The sequence below is a fragment of the Taudactylus pleione genome, unplaced genomic scaffold (genome assembly GCF_031769625.1).
Source record: "Taudactylus pleione unplaced genomic scaffold, aTauple2 ptg001032l, whole genome shotgun sequence".
NCBI lineage: Eukaryota > Metazoa > Chordata > Amphibia > Anura > Myobatrachidae > Taudactylus > Taudactylus pleione.
This window is the reverse complement of record NW_028285433.1, coordinates 10344012-10363888: the sequence shown is the minus strand read 5'-3', so window position 1 is coordinate 10363888 and position 19877 is coordinate 10344012. Positions and strand designations below refer to the sequence as shown.

Here is a 19877-nt window from a genome sequence, read left to right as displayed (position 1 = left end):
GCGATACTAAAATAATGTGAAAAGGGTGTGAAAACACCCTTTTTCACTTTATTTTAGTAAAAATAATATTAATAAATAGAGCCCAAAGACACTAGGGTAGAGGAGAAGCTGCTATACATACCTAAATTTGCCTGACTCTATCAATCCAATAAAGCACTTAATCCATTGTAATGGCTGCCATGAAGTATTATTAAGGAAAGGAATTATCAGTGTCGGTGAGTATGATCTGCAGATTTAATGTACAAATCAGGTCATGTGATATTAGTAAACATGATTTAATTTACTTCATTTTCAAAATCATCAGCTGTATAGTAACTCCTGCCAGGGGAGAATGGGAATGAGAGGAACAGGTGCAAAAATATATTTTGCCCATCTCTTTTACCTGCATCCTAAAAAATGCATTGCTGGTGCCAGTGTATAATTATTCGTGTTCAAGTTTTTTTTCTGTTACTTTCACTATTTACTATGAATTTAATGGTAGCACTACCTACATAAGTAAAGGGAAACATTGTGTTTAACTTTAAACAACATTGCAAGTGGGCTAGTGCACAATTGAAAAAGTTTGTTATTCTCAGTGAGCATTCCCCTTTAATTGGAAATCCCATATACAGGAGGGAGGAGCCTGTAACACTAAGCAAGATTCTTGTGTACAAGCTTCCTCAAACTGGGATATTTTCCCTCTCCGAACAATGAGGTACCATAGAGGATTTATTGTTTTTCTTTTACATGCACTTGGTTGTAATGTTGCAGCCTACTGTATATAAGTCTTGGTTACATGTGAGTTGTTATTGTAATGCTAAGTATGGTCATTCTAATAACAAACTGTGCAACCACTGTGGGTCATCTGAGGACAGAGATCCTAGCACTTGTTTTGGAATGTGTACTGCACTGATATTTATATGGCCTTACAATATGTAGTAGCTAAGTATATACTGTATGCATCTGCCGATTATATGTATATGTCCCTACAGTATGTAGTAGCTAAGTATATACTGTACACATATGCCAATGATATATACTGTATATGTCCCTACAGTATGTAGTAGCTAAGTATATACTATATGCATATGCCAATGATATGTATATGTCCCTACAGTATGTAGGAGCTAAGTATATACTGTATGCATACGCCAATGATATTTATATGTCCCAACAGTATGTAGTAGCTAAGTATATACTGTATGCATACGCCAATGATATTTATATGTCCCAACAGTATGTAGTAGCTAAGTATATACTGTATGCGTACGTCAATGATATTTATATGTCCCTACAGTGTTTAGTAGCTAAGTATATACTGTATGCATACACCAATGATATTTATATGTCCCTACAGTATATAGTAGCTAAGAATATAGTGTATGCATCCACTAATGATATATATATATGCCCCTACAGTATGTAGTAGCTAAGTATATACTGTATGCGTACACCAATGATCTATATATGTCCCCACAGTATGTAGTAGCTAAGAATATACTGTATGCATACGCCAATTGTATTTATATGTCCCTACAGTATGTAGTAGCTAAGTATATACTGTATGCATACGCCAATGATGTATATATGTCCCTACAGTATGTAGTAGCTAAGTATATACTGTATGCATACGCCAATGATCTATTTACGTCCCTACCGTATGTAGTAGCTAATTCAGGGGCAAACGCAGGATTCTCAGGGAGGGGTTTCCATTATATATGTCTACACACACACACATACATATATAAGTAGGTGCGTGCGACAGAGGCCACCAGTAGTAGTTCTCCCTATGTAGTGCCCCCAGTAGTAGTCCCCCCCTATGCAGTGCCCCTTATATACTGCCCCCAGTAGTAGTCCTCCCTATGTAGTGCCACTTATATAGTGCCCCCAGGAGTAGTCTCCCCTATGCAGTGCCCTAAGTGGTGGTCCCCCCTATGCAGTGCCCCTTATATAGTGCCCCCACAGCAGTGCCAGTGCCCCAGTAGTGGTGCCCCCAGTAGTGCCCTTTATATAGTGCCCTTAGTAGTAGTCCCCCTATTCAGTACCCCTTATATAGTGCCCCAGTAGTGCCCCCCCAGCAGTGCCAGAGCCCCCAGTAGTGCCTCCCCACAGCAGTGCCTGTGCACCCAGTAGTGCCTCCCCCCAGCAGTGACAGTACCTCCACTAGTGGTCCCCCCTTGAAGTGCCCCCAATATAGTGCCCTCCAGTAGTTCCTCCCCCCAGCAGTGCCCCTTATTTAGTGCCCCTTAGATAGTGCCTCCTAGTAGTGCCTCCCCCCAGCAGTGCCAGTGCCCCCAGTAGTGCCTCCCCACAGAAGTGCCAGTGCCCCCAGTAGTGCCTCCCCCCAGCAGTGACAGTGCCTCCACTAGTGGTCCCCCCTTGAAGTGTCCCCAATAGTGCCCTCCAGTAGTTCCTCCCCCCAGCAGTGCCCCCTACATATATAACAAAATTTAATACACAAAAAAAACAAAAAACACTTGCCCGGCTCCGGCAATGCTTCCCTCTGTCTAGCTCCCTCTGGGAGGGCTGTGTGCATGGTGCACAGCCCGTCCACTGCCGATTCAGCTGCCAGCACTTCCACGTCAGGTGGTATGAAAGCCACCTGACGCGGAAGCGCTGATATCTGAACTGGCAGGGACCTGGCCGGGCAGCGCCGCGCAGCCGATCGTGGACGGCCCGGAGATGGTGCAGAGATGGAGACAAGGCTGTCTCCATCTCTGAAGAAAAAATAATATTGGTTGCTCGGGGGGGGTTGGGTTCTGGGTACATAGATAGAAACCCCCCCTCCATGCGCTAGTGCTAAGTATATACTGTATGCATATGCCAATGATGTTTATATGTCCCTACAATATGTAGTAGCTAAGAATATACTGCATTAATATTTATATGTCCCTACAGTGTGTAGCAGCTAAGTATATACTGTATAACACCAATGATATTTATATGTCCCTACAGTGTGTAGCAGCTAAATATATACTGTATGCATACAGCACGGATGTATATATGTTTCTATGTAGTAGCTGTTTATATGCTCTGCTATCAAAATCATTATTAACCTTTATTGTATGGTTCATCACATTGTGTAGAACTTTACAGAGAAAGATTGAAGTGTACAATCCTAATTCTCTACCCGACAAACACACAAGACTTTTTACAGAGTTGGAAGTTTTTGTTTGTTTTTTTGCTTAATATGCTCATTTCCATACTTAATAAAGTGTGTGACACACATTTAACATACTATGCAGAAGAATGCTTATCTTAAACACCTCACAGCTCAGCATGCTCATATAATTGCGTAATTTTATTGGACACATATTACATCAGCTTTTTAATGTAAAATGTATCCAACAACTACACTCTTCTCATCCTCCTACTCTACTACCTCTCCTCTTGATCCTATACCCTCACAAATCAGTAAAGCTCTGTCTCCTGTGCTCATTCCACACTTAACTGAAATCTGTAATCTCTCTGTCTCTACTGGTATCTTTCCATCACTGTTCAAGCATGCAGTGATCACTCCCATTTTGAAAAAACAAAATTCTGACCCTAACTCTCTCTCAAATTACCGTCCTATCTCCCAGCTCCCTTGCTCCTCCAAGCTACTGGAGAGACTTGCCTGCACTCGCCTCACACACTTTCTTAACACCGACAACTTATTGGATCCACTTTAGTCAGGCTTTCGTTCCCAACACTCCACTGAGCAGCACTGTATAAGGTAGTAAATGATCTGGTCACTGCCAAGGCTAAAGGCCATTATTCACTTCTAATTCTTCTTGATCTCTCTGCTGCCTTTGATACTGTTGACCACTCTCTTCTCATACAAACATTACAATCCCTAGGTCTTCAAGACACAGCCCTTTCTTGGTTCTCATCCTACCTATCTAATCGCTCTTTCACTGTTCGCTTTTCTGATTCTACCTCCAGTTCGCTACCTCTATCAGTTGGAGTACCACAAGGTTCAGTATTAGGTCCTCTGCTTTTCTCAATATATACCACCTCTCTTGGCAAACTAATCAGCTCTTTTGGTTTTCAGTATCATTTGTACGCGGACGATACTCAAATTTACCTATCCTCCCCAGATTTTTCACCATCTGTGCTCGTCTGTGTCACTGAATGTCTCTCTGCCATTTCATCTTGGATGTCATCTCACCACCTCAAACTTAATATATCCAAAACAGAATTAATTATATTTCCACCGGCCAATAGTAGTTACCAACCTGATATCTCTATTACTGTTGACAACTCGACAATCAACCCCACCCCACAAGCTCACTGCCTAGGTGTCATCCTTGACTCTGAACTGTCTTTTGTTCCCCATATTCAATCTGTCTCTAAAACCTGTTACATACATCTAAAAAAAAACAGCCAAAATTCGACCGTATCTAACTCAAGACACTGCAAAAACTCTAATACACGCACTCATAATTTCCCGCATTGACTATTGCAATAGTCTCCTTATTGGTCTTCCCAAAAACAGGCACTCCCCACTACAATCCATTTTGAATGCAGCTGCGAGGTTGATCTTTCTCACCAAATGTTCAGTGTCTGCTGATCCACTCTGTCAGTCCCTCCATTGGCTGCCGGTCTTCTACCGTATTCAATTTAAAATACTTACACTCACACATAAAGCTATTAACCAAACCACACCAACATACATCTCTTCACTTATCTCAAAATATCTTCCAACCCGACATCTCTGCTCTGCACAAGATCTGCGTCTCTCGTCCCCGCGCATTACTTGTTCCCATGCATGGTTCCAGGACTTTTTTCGGGCTGCACCCACCCTGTGGAATGCCCTCCCACGCACAATAAGACTTTCCACTAGTTTCCAAACATTCAAGCGTTCTCTGAAAACTCACCTCTTCAGACAAGCTTATCAGATTCCAGAACCGCCCACCTAACCTTTTATAGCTCCCTATCTAACTCTCTTCTTATAGTAAACACCTATCACATCTTCTCTTTCTTCAATTTAACATCCTTCTAACCCTAGGCCAACTTTCCAGTGTGATTGGCTTATACAGCCCATCAAGAACACCTATCCTTGTGTATCAACACCTATTTCCCTATAGATTGTAAGCTTGCGAGCAGGGCCCTCTTACCCTTATGTATGTCTTTTATGTATGTATGTCTTTTACAACCCAGTATAATGTTAATGTTGATTCAAATTGTAAAGCAAGATAGAATTTGCTGCACTATATAAGAAACTGTTAATAATAATAATAATAATAATAATAATAATAACATAAGGCCCACACACTCTGACATTAATCTAGCTGTATGTTTTTGGACTATGGAAGGAAACTAGGGCTCCATGGTAACCACAGAAACATGAGAATATACAGTACAAACTGCACACAGATAGTGCCCTGGTCTAATTAAAACCCATGAACCCTGTTCTGTCAAGCTTCAATGCTAACCACTGTGCTAACACGTATAATTTTAAATATAATACCTTAAACCTTAAAGGTCCTTTGAAATTAAAATACAAGTGGTTCTAAAATAAGAGTCTTAAAGAACATTATTTATTAAATATGCAAAAATTATAAAAACATGAAAAATTATAGATATTTGAGATAACACTTTTATTATAGATTAAGCATTTTTTAATATGTAATATTGGGACTGACTGTAAATTGCTTTTTAAAAAAATGTACGTGCATTTCTTCTGCATTGCCATCAGTATGCACTTGCACAGGTAACAATGTAAATATAGTGTAAAATGTAATCCTAAAGTGGAAACTTTTACATAAACACTTGTGAATATCACTAGGTAACAAATATTTTGTCCTTCTGTAGTAAGTGCTGTTTCTTAATTGATTATGTCTCAAAAGTACAGAAAATGGTATTTATTCCCCTCAAATTTTGCTTTTATGACCAGGGCATTTTTTTTTTTTTGAGAAATATTTTTATTGAATCATTTTTCATATTCCATTTAAAATAGTAACATTACCATAATTGACACAGAAAATAAAATAACATAATCACAGAAAAAACTCTGTGAACTACAATAACATTAGAATTAGTAAACATATATCACAAGATATATCACAAAAAAGGAATATATTGTATATAGATACAGAGACATAAAATTGAATACAAAAATGAAAAAGAGTAGGTTATATAGAATAGTGAAAAGTGGGAAAAAGAGAAGGGAGGGGGGAGGAGTTTTCCTTTATGCGGACTGAAATAGAGCTCTTGGCGATCTCATTCCTTATATCTGACCATTCCTCAGGGGTTAATATCTCGCCCACCTCTCTCTCCCAGGCCTCCTCATGGGCTTCTTTTACAGGTTGGTTATGTTGAATTAATGATTGATAAATTGTGGAGATAAGACCCTTAGTTGAGTGAGGGTGTAAACAGAGTGATTCAAGTGTAGTTTTATCAGGTGTTGTAGAGGTTTGAGTCTGGGAGTGAAAAAAATGGCGTAATTGAAGGAACTGGAAAAAAACGTTATTGGGTAGGGAGAATTGAGATTGCAATTCAGCAAATTCCGGGAAAGACTGTAAGGGAGCTAAATCAAATAAAAATAAGATATCAGATTTAGTCCATTGGCGAAAGGATTTATGTTGTGTACCTGGGACAAATTCAGGATTGTTCCATAGAGGGACCATTAAGGGATGAGATGAGCGAATATTATAAAGACGGGAGCATTGGTTCCAAATCTAAATCGTAAAGCGAATAGTGGAAAGTATGTTTAGCTTAGGTGATCGTGAAAGGGCAGGGCACCAAAGGAAAGAATAGGGAGAATAAACAGATAATGCTCCGGCTTCGATAGATGTCCAAACTCTCTGGCTAGGCGGAGCGTGCCAGAGAACACACGGGACTAAGTGGGTTGCCCGATAATATTTGATTAGATCAGGAATACCCAGCCCTCCATCACTACGAGGTTTTTGTAATAAGCGCATCTTTACTCTGGGTCGTCTCCCAGCCCATATATAATGTGAGATCTCTACTTGAATATTTTTCAGGATTGTGATTGGGATATGTATCGGGAGAGTCTGTCACATATATAGCAGTCGAGGTAGTATGTTCATTTTAATGGAAGCCATACGTCCAATCAAAGAGATTAGAGATCTATTCCACGTATGAAGGTCGGACTTAATGGAGGCAAATAGTCTAGGAAAATTGGCTGCGTATAAGGAGGAATACATCTTAGTTAAATAAACCCCTAAATATTTTATCTTATCCGTTTGCCAGTGGACAGGGAATGCGGCTTGTAGAATGCGAAGGTCAGCAGGGGGGGTCTGTAAGTCTAAAATCTCCATCTTATCTGTATTAATTTTAAAATTAGAGAATGTGCTATACTTATCTATCTCGAAAAAAAGATTTGGGAGGGATGAATGGGGGTCAGTTAGAGTTAGAATCACATCGTCAGCGTATAAAGCGATCATGTGGTCAGTATTACCAACTCAAATACCAGAGATATTCGAACTCAATCTAATCTTTGAGGCTAGGGGTTCCATCACCAGCGCAAATATAAGAGGGGATAGGGGGCAACCCTGACGGGTGCCGTTATAGATGGAAAAAGGGTCGGAAGATAGACCATTAACTAAAACGGAAGCTGATGGATTATGATATAATGAGAATAATCCATTATAGAACGCACCCGAGAACCCCACGTTAAGCAAAGTTTGCTGAATAAAGGGCCAAGCTACACGGTCGAAGGCCTTCTCAGCATCGAGAGCCACCACCAGGGTCGGGTCTGATCTGCCCTGAGCAATTTGTATTAGATCGATCAGACGTCTCGTATTGTCCGAGGCCTGTCTATTGGAGATAAAGCCCACCTGGTCCGAGTGAACCAGATGGGGTAAAATTGGGGCTAACCGATTAGCTAGGATCTTAGCCAGCAACTTCAAGTCTACATTCAGAAGTGAGATTGGTCTATAGTTTTTCAACTCCAGGGGGTCTCGATCAGGCTTAGGAATGACAACTATATTGGCCTTGGTGGTGGCCGCATCAAGCGATTTACCCTCCAACAAAGAATTAAAGAGTAGCTTAAGCATAGGAAGTAGGGGTATAGTAAATTTTCTATAATAGAGAGCGTAAAATCCATCAGGACCAAGGACAGCTGACCTATGTAGATGCTTTATGGCTGCTATAATCTCCTCTTCAGTGATAGGGGCATTAAGTGAGGTAATATGTGATTCAGAGAGTTTAGGTAATTGACAGGACTCCAAATATTGGCGTATTCCATTAAGAGCGTGGGGGGTATTTGTGTCTACAGGTGGGAGGTTATATAAAGATGAATAGTATTCCCGAAATAGATTAGCCATAGCCTTGGGATCATGAATTAGAGAGCCATTCGAATCTGTTAAGGAGATAATCCTGTTACGAGTAGTTGGCGGGCCAATAATGTGTCTGCCTTGTTAGATTTCTCATAAAATCTCTGGCGTGTCCACAATAGGGCATTCGCCGCTTTTTTAGAAAGAATCTGAGATAGCTGACCCTTTACAGATAAAATTTTTAGATACGTGCGTTTTTTGGGAAAACGTTGATGAAGCTGCATGATGCATGCATAATAAAGATTCCAGTTCATTTATGCGCGTGAGTTCCGCCTTTCTCTGAGCAGAGGATAGGCTGATGAAAAAACCTCGCAGTGTGGACTTATGAGCTTCCCAAAGTATTGAGGGGGAGATATCCGGAGTGGAATTAGTGGCGTAAAAATCTTTTAAAGCAGATGTAATTTGTGCTATATGAGCCTGTTTCATTAACAAAGACTCATTTAAGCGCCAACAACGGGTCGAGGGTGTCGGGCTTGTAACCAAAAGCTCCATCTCGATAGCTAAATGATCTGACCAAGGGATAGGTAAGGTCTGTGCCCCCAAGAGCCTTTGAGTGGATGCCCGGTCAACTAAAAAGTAATCGATTCTTGTATGAATATTATGTGGCGGGGAATAATGTGTATAACCTCTAGCTGAGGGATAAAGAGTTCTCCATGCGTCATAAAGATCATTAAGTGACATGTGAGAATGAAGTCGTTTGGTGAGTTTAGATTGAGTGGAATAGATTGAGACGGGACGAGATCTGTCTAGAATGTGATTTGAAATGGTGTTAAGATCCCCCCCAATAATAATGAGGCCCTGTGGGAGTTGGGAAATATGATTTAAGAGGATAGTAAATAGGGATGCCTGCTGCATGGCCGGGGCATATACCGAAGCTAAAATAATCGGTGAGTTACTATACGTCCCTGATATGATGATATACCGACCCTGGTCATCAGATATCACTTTGTCTATAATGATAGGGAAGTCCCTATGCAGCATAATTGCCGTGCCTCTATGCTTAGCTGACATATTCGAATAGTAAACCTGTGAGTATATTTTGCTTGCTAGAGATGGATAAGGGGCTTTAAGATGCGTCTCTTGCAAGAAAACAACATCTGGTCTACGACGATGGAAAAACTGGATGGCCATGGCCCTTTTAGAGGGGGAATTTAACCCGTTGACATTTAACGTAAGAACCTTTAACTTCATGGTGGATATGTATCTAGATAATTGCGTAATTTATGGATTGGACATATTGACTGGTTAGAGATCCAGGGAAAAAAGAGGACAAATTAGGGGAGAAAGGAAAGAGATCAGGAACTACCAAGGTAGTAGAAAAGAAAAGACCTTGACCAACATAGAGGACAGGCCTAAATTTGGCCTAAATTTGAAAGAGAAGGCATTACAAATACCTTCCCTTTGGCGGGGGGCATAACAGAGAAAGAAAATAAAAAGTAGAAGAGCTAAAGATATATAGTACATGTATACTAGGGCAGTATAGAAGCTGTGACCACTTGTCCAGAGAATATGATAGAGGTAACAGACAAAAGGAAAATACTGTAGACATCGTGAGCGAAAAATAACAATAAAAACATAATAATAAATGTAGGATCACTGTAAATACGAAAAAAGGGTACTCATTAACGTTCCAACCCAGGAAAGGATGGTTCTACTTGGGAACCCGAACCACCCTAAAATATAGCTAACATAACAGATGAACTATGACATCTTATTAACAACAATAAACATACAGACATTATATTTTGAGAAGAATGAATAACCCGGGATGTTACCAAATTAACAAACAGTGACTTCACCTAAGAAGAAAGCATTTAGAAAGCACTAAAATAGGACATTGGCACGATGTCAATTTGAAATAAACAACATCAGGTAGGCCTGAGACCATTCTGGGGATGGTACTGAAGGGCTTTGCTGTGGTGAGTCAATTTGTTTACGGATGGGTTCAGGAAGATCATCAATAAGACCGAAAGTTTTTAGAAGCTCGTAGCCTTGTGTAGGGGTTTTAACAATATATGTGCCTCCATTCCTTGTGATTTGGAGTTGAAAGGGAAAACCCCATTTATATCTAATAGAGTGATTTCGCAATGTTTTGGTTATATTGACAAGGTCCCAGCGTTTCTTAAGAGTAGACGGAGCTAGGTCTTGGAACACTTGAAGTTGATATTCCGAATAGGAGATTGTAGCTAAGCCATGGACAGAATGCATGATCTGGTCTTTTGTTTTATAATAATGGAATCTTAAGATAACATCCCTCGGAGGTTGGTTCAGAGGGGGTTTCGGTCGCAATGCCCTATGCGCTCTATCCAAGTGGAGCATATCTTTGGATATATCAGGTAGCAAGTGAAAAAAAAGTCCCTCCAAGAACCCAGGAAGAGTATCTGCCGATATGTCTTCGGGAATGTTGCGGATTCGGATATTGTTTCGTCGGTTCCGGTTCTCTAAGTCCTCCAGGTGATCTTTATACGTATCAAATTCCGAGTGCAGATCAGCAAGTTCTTGCTCCACTACGCTTTGGTACTGACAGACTTTGTCCATCTTCTGTTCCAGAGCATCTGTGCGGGAGCCAAGATCTGCCAATTCAGTTTTAAATTCTGTGAGCACCAACCTCATTTCTGACTGGATAGTTTTAGTAACAATAGCTATAATGTCTTTGGTTGTCAGAGCGGCATCCGCAGAGGTATCTTCCTCAACGTCGGAAACAATGTCTGCAATCGGCATTTGGCGAGTCAGAGAACCAGATTTTTCCCATGCTCTGAGTATGCTAGGCTTGGGAGCGGCAGAATTTTAGCGATTTTTCTGTGACATATTGGAATGACAAAACGGATTAATCAATCAACAAGTATGCCGAGATTTCCAGAGATGAGGAAGGGGAATATTAGCGAATGCAAGCCGAACAGAGCAATGAATTCTCTGGGGCAAGCGCAGGTCACAGCATGATTTATAGAAGAAAAAACACCTGGAGCATCATGACTAGATAAAAAGAAAGTCGGCTAATGGTGTATCCATCTATAAGGCAATATATGAAAGCAGCACTAGATGGCGTTGCAATTCCACCTTGCAGGAGATGAAAATGAAATTCTCCAGTAGATTATAATCAATTAACACTCACTAGATTATAGTAAGTAAAAAAGCCCCAATAAGGAGTGTCATAGATGATTGTAGATTATTGCAGTTATATAAAGATGGGACTATAATTGCTGCAGAATCCGGCTTGCACCATCAGAAACTTGATTAGAGATGGAAGAAAATGGCTCCCTGTTGGTATGGGGGCTGGTAAGTTATGCTCCTTGATTACTACGCAGCCCAGGCAGCTAGTGGGCTGTGGTGCAGAGTGTGATGGCAGGAAGAGTGAGCTGGGTCAGAAAGGGCAGATTGGCATCCCCAGTCAGGCAGGTTATGAGAGTGTGTGGGTATATATATCTCTTACCACACACCTCCGGGCGGTGAGTCCCAGCGGCACTGACAGCCGGACAGCAGGCGGCAACTTCCTCTCCTCCGGCAGGGCAGCCCAGGGAGGATGACAGCGGAGCAGGCAGGGGGGACCGCGCTCCCGTAGATAGGCGAGAAAGCGCCGATGTCAAGTTGCGGCCACACCTCCGGACCTCGGATCATAAATCGAGGCCCCGGCTTCAATGGGAGGACCAGGCCGCAGTCTGCGGGAGCATCCAGCTACTCCCCGATTCTGCGACCACAGCACCGGACACACAGGGTAGTCTGAGGGAGTTGTTATGGGCGGTGGTGCACCATTTATGGCCCCCTAGAGTGGCACCATTAGCCGGACGGCGGAATGTCACTCGGGAGCTGCAGGGAAGCCCAGCTTTCTCAGATGGCTGCCAAGCCACGCCCCATGACCAGGACATTTTATACTTTGAAATTTATCCTATTTCGTATGAGAAAAGGGTGAATTTTAGTTTTCCTTTACACAATGTTAGAAAAAAATCAATGTACGTATGAAAATACAATGTTGTATAAACATGACCACAAAAGAATTAGAAGTCAGTAGATTTTCGAGATTTACGATTATACAGTACTTCAGTTTCACAAATCAGCCCCCAGATGAAGTCTCCTTCATGTTCTTGTTACACTGTCATTTGTAGCGGTGTTAAATCTCCAGTATATCCTAGTGGAAGTGCTCACCTTGCTCCTCCTATTATCCTCCTGTGTTATCCTTGAATTTCTCGAAATGAGCATCAAGAATATCATCAAAGGACATCCTGCACCCAATTGTGCCGTAGTTCTTCACCAAAGTCTGAACCAACTCCTCTTTTCGGCCTTATGATTACCCAGGAAGCCCCGAACCACTGTGATAAAGTTGGTTCAAGCATTTCCTCCTTCTGAGCGAGCATATTTGGGAATTCCTTGCACTACAGGATCTTCTTAATCTGTGGTCCTACAAAAACTCTAGCTCTGACCTTTGCTTCAAACAGCCTAGGGCAGAAGACTTCAAGGCTGCCAAATCCTTATCTAGAGCTCTAACAAAATTGTTTCATAAGACTTGATGTGCAGTGGAGGCATCAGCACCTTCCTGAAGTCCACCAGTGGCTCCCACTTGGTGTTATTCGTCTACACAGAACTCAGGCCACTGTGGTCAGCGTCGTCTGCTGTAGTGCACCTTGGTGTCCCTGCTGTCCCAAAGGCAAAGAAACATGGTAAAACTGCCTTGGAGACCCATTAGGAATTCCACCATTTTGAAATCTCTGATGACCTCAAGCCGTACACATCACTTTTAAAACTTCTAGAAAGGTACAGTCAGTGTTATTGGACTCCCCTCTGGCAGAGTTGGTCTGCTCTGCAGACCCCACATTGTCGCCGCACTGAAGTATCAGAAGTATCATTTCCTGGAAAATAAGAACATTTCAAAATATCTCTGACCCGGTCACAAAAGCATAGTTTGTGGGGAATAATTGACATTTTCTATACTCTCGGTGCATAGACAATTAGGAAATAATACTTCAAAAACAAGGACAAACAAAAAAATAAAATGTGTTACATCGTGATATTAGATTGACAGTACCTTTTCGTCAGGGGCATTTTAAGAGAGGAGGGGGCCCATGTGCAGACTCAGTGTGGGCCCCCTCCTCTCTCTAGCGGTGCACTGCCGTCGCTGGCCGGTAGGTGCAACAGTAGATTCTGGCTTAGTGCTGGGGAAAGCAGTACTGTGCATGCGCGAGTCACTGGGGAAATGGCCGGAGCAGCACTCTGGAGACAACGGACAGGTAAGTATAAAGAGTATATGAGTGCAGGGTGTGCAGTGTGGGCCCCCATGGACCCTTGTGCACCGCACACACTGCACCCAATATAGATATGCCCCTACTTTTCGTATATTACATATTTGCCTGCTTTTGCCACCCTTAATGGTAAAATGCCACAAATTGCACATATTTGAATGGTTCGTGGGGCGAAATTACATTATTATCATAGAATCATGTCAGCAGGCCCCGCCCAATCCTCACAGATCCGTGGATTTCTGGCGGGCGTAAAACAACGGCATGTTGGAGTCAGGGACTGCGTCTAAAGACACAGTTGCACTTACACCGATGGCCATAGACCCACAGACATTCTGCGCCTGTATATAACACATGGAACTTAGACAAGGGAGATGGGCCACATAGCAGGTGCACCCCTTGCACCTATGGTAGTTACGCCGTTGCAGCCATATTGTGTGATAGTGTAAAAGGCTTTTCAAATCTAATATATCTAAAATAATATGTCAAACTATATAAAAATAGTGAACAAGTGGAGTACATTTTGAAGCATATAAAAGTAGAAATGTAACACTATGGTCAAAGGAACTGAATTAATAAAGATGAGAATCACACAATGCAATAAAATTTAGGACCATGGGCCTGATTCATTAAGGATCGCTATTGCGATCGCAGCTCCGTAATTGCACGCAGGTTTGCTGCGAAAATATGCCAATGAATGCTATCGCAATGCCGTCGCACTGCCAGCATAGAGACGCCCACTGCCTCCCACTACCGCTATCTCACATCCGTAATACCTTTGCAAACCTGCATAAACATCGGTAACATTGAATGACGCAGAATTACAGCAGCCCTGACCCTAATTAGAAATTGCTAACCTAGTTGCATGCAGTAAGTACTCAAGCTGCGCATGCAATCGCACTGGCTAATTTATGCACGCCCAGGCAAAGGATTCAAACGGACAGACATCTGCGTTTCACCGACTACCCCCCCACACACCACCCTCAAAGGCTTACTGCCTGTTATTCACTCTGCAATGGCTCTCCGTGGTCTCTGTGATAGCAGTGCGATTGCAGTGCTGTATTCGCGCAATGCGATGCATAATCATGCACAGTACGCAACAATGCTTTAGCAATAGCGATCCTTAATGAATCAGGCCCCATATACGTACAGTTTAAGTAAAAGAGAATTACTTAATGAATGAAGAGAAGTGTTAGGCTAAAGAGAAAAAGCACAATATTCTGCCATATTTAGTTATCTGTATTCAAACAGTAAAGACTGCACTCAGTTATGTCATAAGGATGTCAGTGATGCAAAACCAAATATAGATATGAGGATCCTCTCTCACATATAACAGACTAGACTTACTAAGAGGCAAGTTTTTGGCAGGTTTGATCATGAAATTTAAAGCATCACTAATATTAAGTGCAAAACACTCTGTACTGTACTTTGCACTAATATTAATGCCATTTTATATATTGGACTCAAATCCGCTGAGAAGTCACAGCTTGAAAAAGCTGCTGTTTAGTAAATGTATACCAAAGTTTTGAATCTTAGTGAATATATAGGTAGGTAATAGTTAATATTTAGAGCTTTAACAATGTTAACACAGTGAATAGACTAGACTATACTTGCAGTCCCGGCTTATCCCAGCATTCTAGAGAATTCATAGTGAAATCCATTAAGTTAATTTTATGTTATTTGCAAAGTCATTCCTCATTTTTAAATTGCTGTTTTTATGTTACCCATATTATGAAATTATAGCTTTAGTAAAGGTTTGTAATACAAATATTTGCCCAGAAAACAACAGAAGGAGTTCAACCAGCTCAGTGAAAAAGTAAATATGGATACATTTTTGGCAAGAAATCTCAATGGTGTGAATGTAGCTTTGTTATGTGGGCCAATAAAGTAGAGCAGATTTCTCTAAATGAATCCACCTCTTTTCTGCTACAGTTTTATAAGACATAACAGGGTGTTGGCTATTATTTGATCTTACTGTTCTCCTTAGCCTCCACAGAATGGTGCTGTCTCGTTCATGGCTCCTGGTGAAGCACTTTCAGGGGGCACCAAAATTAACAGACTTTAAACTAAAGGAGGTTGAATTACCAAAAATAAAAAATGGAGGTAAGACTTTGTTTCAAATCTATAACAATCTATGTAGTGATTAGTAAATAGTTACATGTGTTCATGCTATGCATAATGTCAGAAGTATAGACAATTAGAAATAATTTCCATGACCTTACATTATTGTTGAATTGGCAATGCATGTTTGGATAATGTTGATAATTATACATTATGTATGTTTTTAAGGCAATCTATTAATTCTAGCACGCAGGAACAAGATTCGGTCCAAACAACAATATTTCAGTAAATGTTAGAACTAGTTCTATGCAGCTTATGAGGAACATGTAGAAGATCTTGGATTTACTGATTGGTAATCAGTTGTTTTCACCTTCATTTGAATATACATACAGGAGGTGTAAGAAGTATTCCCACCTTTTGAACTTTTTTATTTAATTAAAATACATTTATTTGGGATTTTTTTTTCACTAATCAAAAATAAAACAAACAAAAAAATTTAATGTCAAATATTTCAATTGCATATGAAAACAGAAAATTGTTGATTAAATGATAAATATTCATCCATTTATGTATTACATGGTTGAAGCACCTTTAGTTGCTATTTCAGCTGATTCTCCTTGGGTAACTGAGCTTTGCACATCTGGACACTGCAAATCTTCTGGGTTATTCCTTGAGGTCCGTCAGGTTGGATTTGGTTAGATGTGGATTCTTGGAGACCATAGTAATTTTCAAATTATTCCACAGATGATTTTTCTTATGTATTTTGTACCTACAAGATGTTTATTTTCAATAAAAAAATGAAGGATACATTTAAACAAAGACCTTAAAGGGAATGGATGAAGTAAGGGAATAAGGAGGAGTGGAGCTGTAGTCCTATCAATATATCAGTTATTTTTCAACTCTGTCTAAAGCTATCTATATGCCATTATATATAGTAGAATGTAAACCATCTAAGTGTTGTATTTTGAAACAGGGGTATTTGTGAGGTTAAATAACAAGAATCTCTAACATTTGTTTATTAAACACAGGAATATTTTGTGTAATACATTCAGGTTGCTATATATCTCGTTATATACTTATAATGTGTTTTCACAACTGATATATCCTTGCCTAGTTCCAATAGAAATAAAGAATAAGTCACACGAAGTTCCAGCACGTAGGTTCCCACAGTCAAATGCCAACAACTTTCAATTTTCAGAGTTTGATGAATGACAGTATTGGGGCTGCAAGGTAATCCTGATATACCAATGATAGCTCCTGTATTACCTACAAAAGGTGAAGTCATCTTTTCATCTGCTTTAAAGGAAAGATTAATGGGCCCTTTGAAGAAGTATTGAGCCCAGTTTGTCTTTAAGTGTAATATATTGTGACTTCCTCATATACTGTATACTGCTATCTACCACTCCTATCAAAATGCTGTAATCATTGCCAAACAAACGTCCACTATCTAATCTCTGCTCAGGCTTTTAATACCAAATGCCTTTAAATACATTTACATTTCTTCTCAACTTACTAACATAAAACCTACCAACATGACCACCAAAGCCGTATTATCTATACCTTCGCTCCTCTCTTGGCACACCTGGCCACCAACTACAAACAATTCCTAAGATTTTCCTCCCTACTTCAAGTACAAGGTTGGTAAGACTTAACATGGGATGGTATCTTCTACCTTGACCAACAACCTTCTCAATTTTTTCCTGCACCCTCTGGCACTTTTTATTAATTTATTCCCACAAGTTAAAAATTCATTATGTTCCCTCTTCGTATGTCCCTACTCTACTAAATCTCCTCTTGGTTATACACCTTAAAAATGCTACATTTCCTAGTTCTCAGGACACTGATCCTGATTTAAGTATCCTCTTCGCATTTCTCCCAGTCTGTATTTGTCCTTGTTACTGAATGTCTTGCTGCCATTTCATATTGAATGTCCTCTTGCCACCTTAGACTCAATCTTTCAAAAAACAGAGCTAATAATATTCCAACAAGCTGACAGAAGTTACCTACCTGTTGACAGCACAACAATCAACCCTACTGTTCAAGCACGCTGCCTAAGTCTCATCTTTAACTCGGAACTGTTCCTTGCTCTACACATTCAAATCCTATTAGATACATCAGTGCACCCCACTATTTCCAAATCCTGTTAGATACATCAGTGCACCCCACTGTTTCCAAATCCTGATAGCTACATCAGTGCACTCCACTGTTTCCAAATCCTGTTAGATACATCAGTGCACCCCACTGTTTCCAAATCCTGATAGCTACATCAGTGCACCCCACTGTTTCCAAATCCTGATCGATACATCAGTGCACCCCACTGTTTCCAAATCATGATAGATACATCAGTGCACCCCACTGTTTCCAAATCCTGATAGATACATCAGTGCATCCCACTGTTTCCAAATCCTGATAGATACATCAGTGCACCCCACTGTTTCCAAATCCTGATAGATACATCAGTGCACCCCACTGTTTCCAAATCCTGATAGATACATCAGTGCACCCCACTGTTTCCAAATCCTGATAGATACATCAGTGCACCCCACTGTTTCCAAATCCTGTTAAACACATCTAAGAAATATTGCAAAATTTTGATTCATGATTATTTATCTAATTTGAATTAGTGGCTAGACTGATTTTCTTCATAAAACATTGTTTTAATGCCGCTCATCACTGTCAGTCCTTACATTGGTTGCTTGCTTTTGACCAAATTCAATATAAAATAATTGTACTAACATTCAAAGTCATAAATAAGACTGCACCGTCATAGATTTTTTTCACCTGTCTCAAAATATTTCCCAATTCGCCCCCTCCGCTCTGCGCAAGAACTGCTTCTTTTATCCTGCTCCCTTTCCCGGTTGCAGGACTATTCCTTTGGATTGCATCTGCTCTGTGCAATGTCCTCCTTTGCACAACACCACTTTACTCTAACTACTAATATTCAAGTGTTCCCAGAAGAAAATGTACCTCTTCATACAAGCCTATCAAATTCCAGAACAGCACTCATATAACCTCTATGTGCTAGTCTATACACATACCACTCTACACAGTTTCCACAAAAATGATGTGTACTCTTTCCATACTCATCAACCCTCTGACTCTTGGCCAACATTACTGTAAGACAAAAGGGTCTTTTTTTTTAAACTAAAAAAGGCTTTTCACCAGCATTTTAGCTGGAGAAAGCCTAAAATAATGGATCTTTGCATAGAGAAAAGTGCAGCGAAATCACAGATTTCTCTATCTTTTATTCTCTCCTGTTAGTTTCCTGCAACCCAATGAGGTAGCAATGGGGACTGTGCAGTAACAATATTTATAAGGGTAAAAGAAGCTTTGATTTGCTGTGACTACACAAATGAACCTCATGATCAGACCACATGGTTTGGCCTATTTTGGTATCTTCAGTTAAGTGAAGAAGCCAACCCTGTTTGAAAAGGTAGTCTAATCTTGTGTACATAAGGTGTGGGTGTGATGTAATGTCAATCATCTGATGGTTTTAGAACATGAATTTACAGTAGTGAGCAGTGGCTTTGAAAAGATGTTCTGTCTGAACTATTGGAGATGTCTAAAAGTTGATCAAGATTTCTGTCTTCCCCCTGCAATCACAAAAACTTTCTGCAAGCACTCCATTTGTTCCAGGCCTAATTAGAAGTATATAGAGTTACTAAAATTAACTCTTGTTAAATAAATAAATAAACTTTCCTTTAATCAACAAACCCTGCCCAGTAACTGGGGGATTGGAAGAAATGTCTGTCAATGAATGCCTTTCTAGAGAAAGTCTGTTCAGTTAGCTTTTAAACACATTGTGGAAGTGATAGTCATGGAAGTGGGGTGATGTGTTGCTTAAAATGTGCGTTTTGTATGAAGACAGTCAATCAATCAATCAATCAACATTATTAGAATAGAAAGAGTGTAATGTTTGTGATCTCTTTTCTGGAATTTTTAAACCCCTAGCATTATTTGTTTGGGTTAATATTTTAGGTTATCACAAAAGCTATTTAAATCTGATGGCTTCCAGAAATAGCTTGCTTTGTGTTGTGTAAAACTTGGAAAATCTTCTTTTATGGGAACAGAGTTTAGATATTGGATAATGTCATCTAGATTGGTTTAGCCTCCACTTACTTGAGCTACCCCAACAACTTTCTTCAGGCGGCTTTCCCTTTGGATTCTCGGTTTGACATGTGTCTTCAATTCCATAGATAGATGTCCCCATGGACTTTTTCCATTTTTTAGGATATGGACATTTGGTAAAGAGATTGATAATACTTTGTTTACCTAATCATGGTTTAATATGTATCTTACAAGAAATATAGTTTGAGTCATATTCAAA

General features: G+C 40.3%; 1 protein-coding gene across 2 annotated transcripts in view; it reads left to right on the top strand.

Annotated features, from left to right (window-relative positions):
- The first annotated feature begins 646 nt into the window (after positions 1 to 646).
- The window catches only part of LOC148454070 (prostaglandin reductase 1-like), a 44381-nt gene continuing 25150 nt past the window's right edge, over positions 647 to 19877 (top strand). Inside the window, exons 1-2 of one of the 2 annotated variants that reach the window (XM_088461255.1) lie at positions 647 to 694; positions 15477 to 15592. In XM_088461255.1, the coding sequence (XP_088317381.1) occupies positions 690 to 694; positions 15477 to 15592 (121 nt within the window). In that variant the 5' untranslated portion in view covers positions 647 to 689. Of the gene's footprint in view, positions 695 to 15275; positions 15306 to 15476; positions 15593 to 19877 lie in introns of those variants that run through there. The other variant, XM_088461256.1, reaches the window with a different exon arrangement.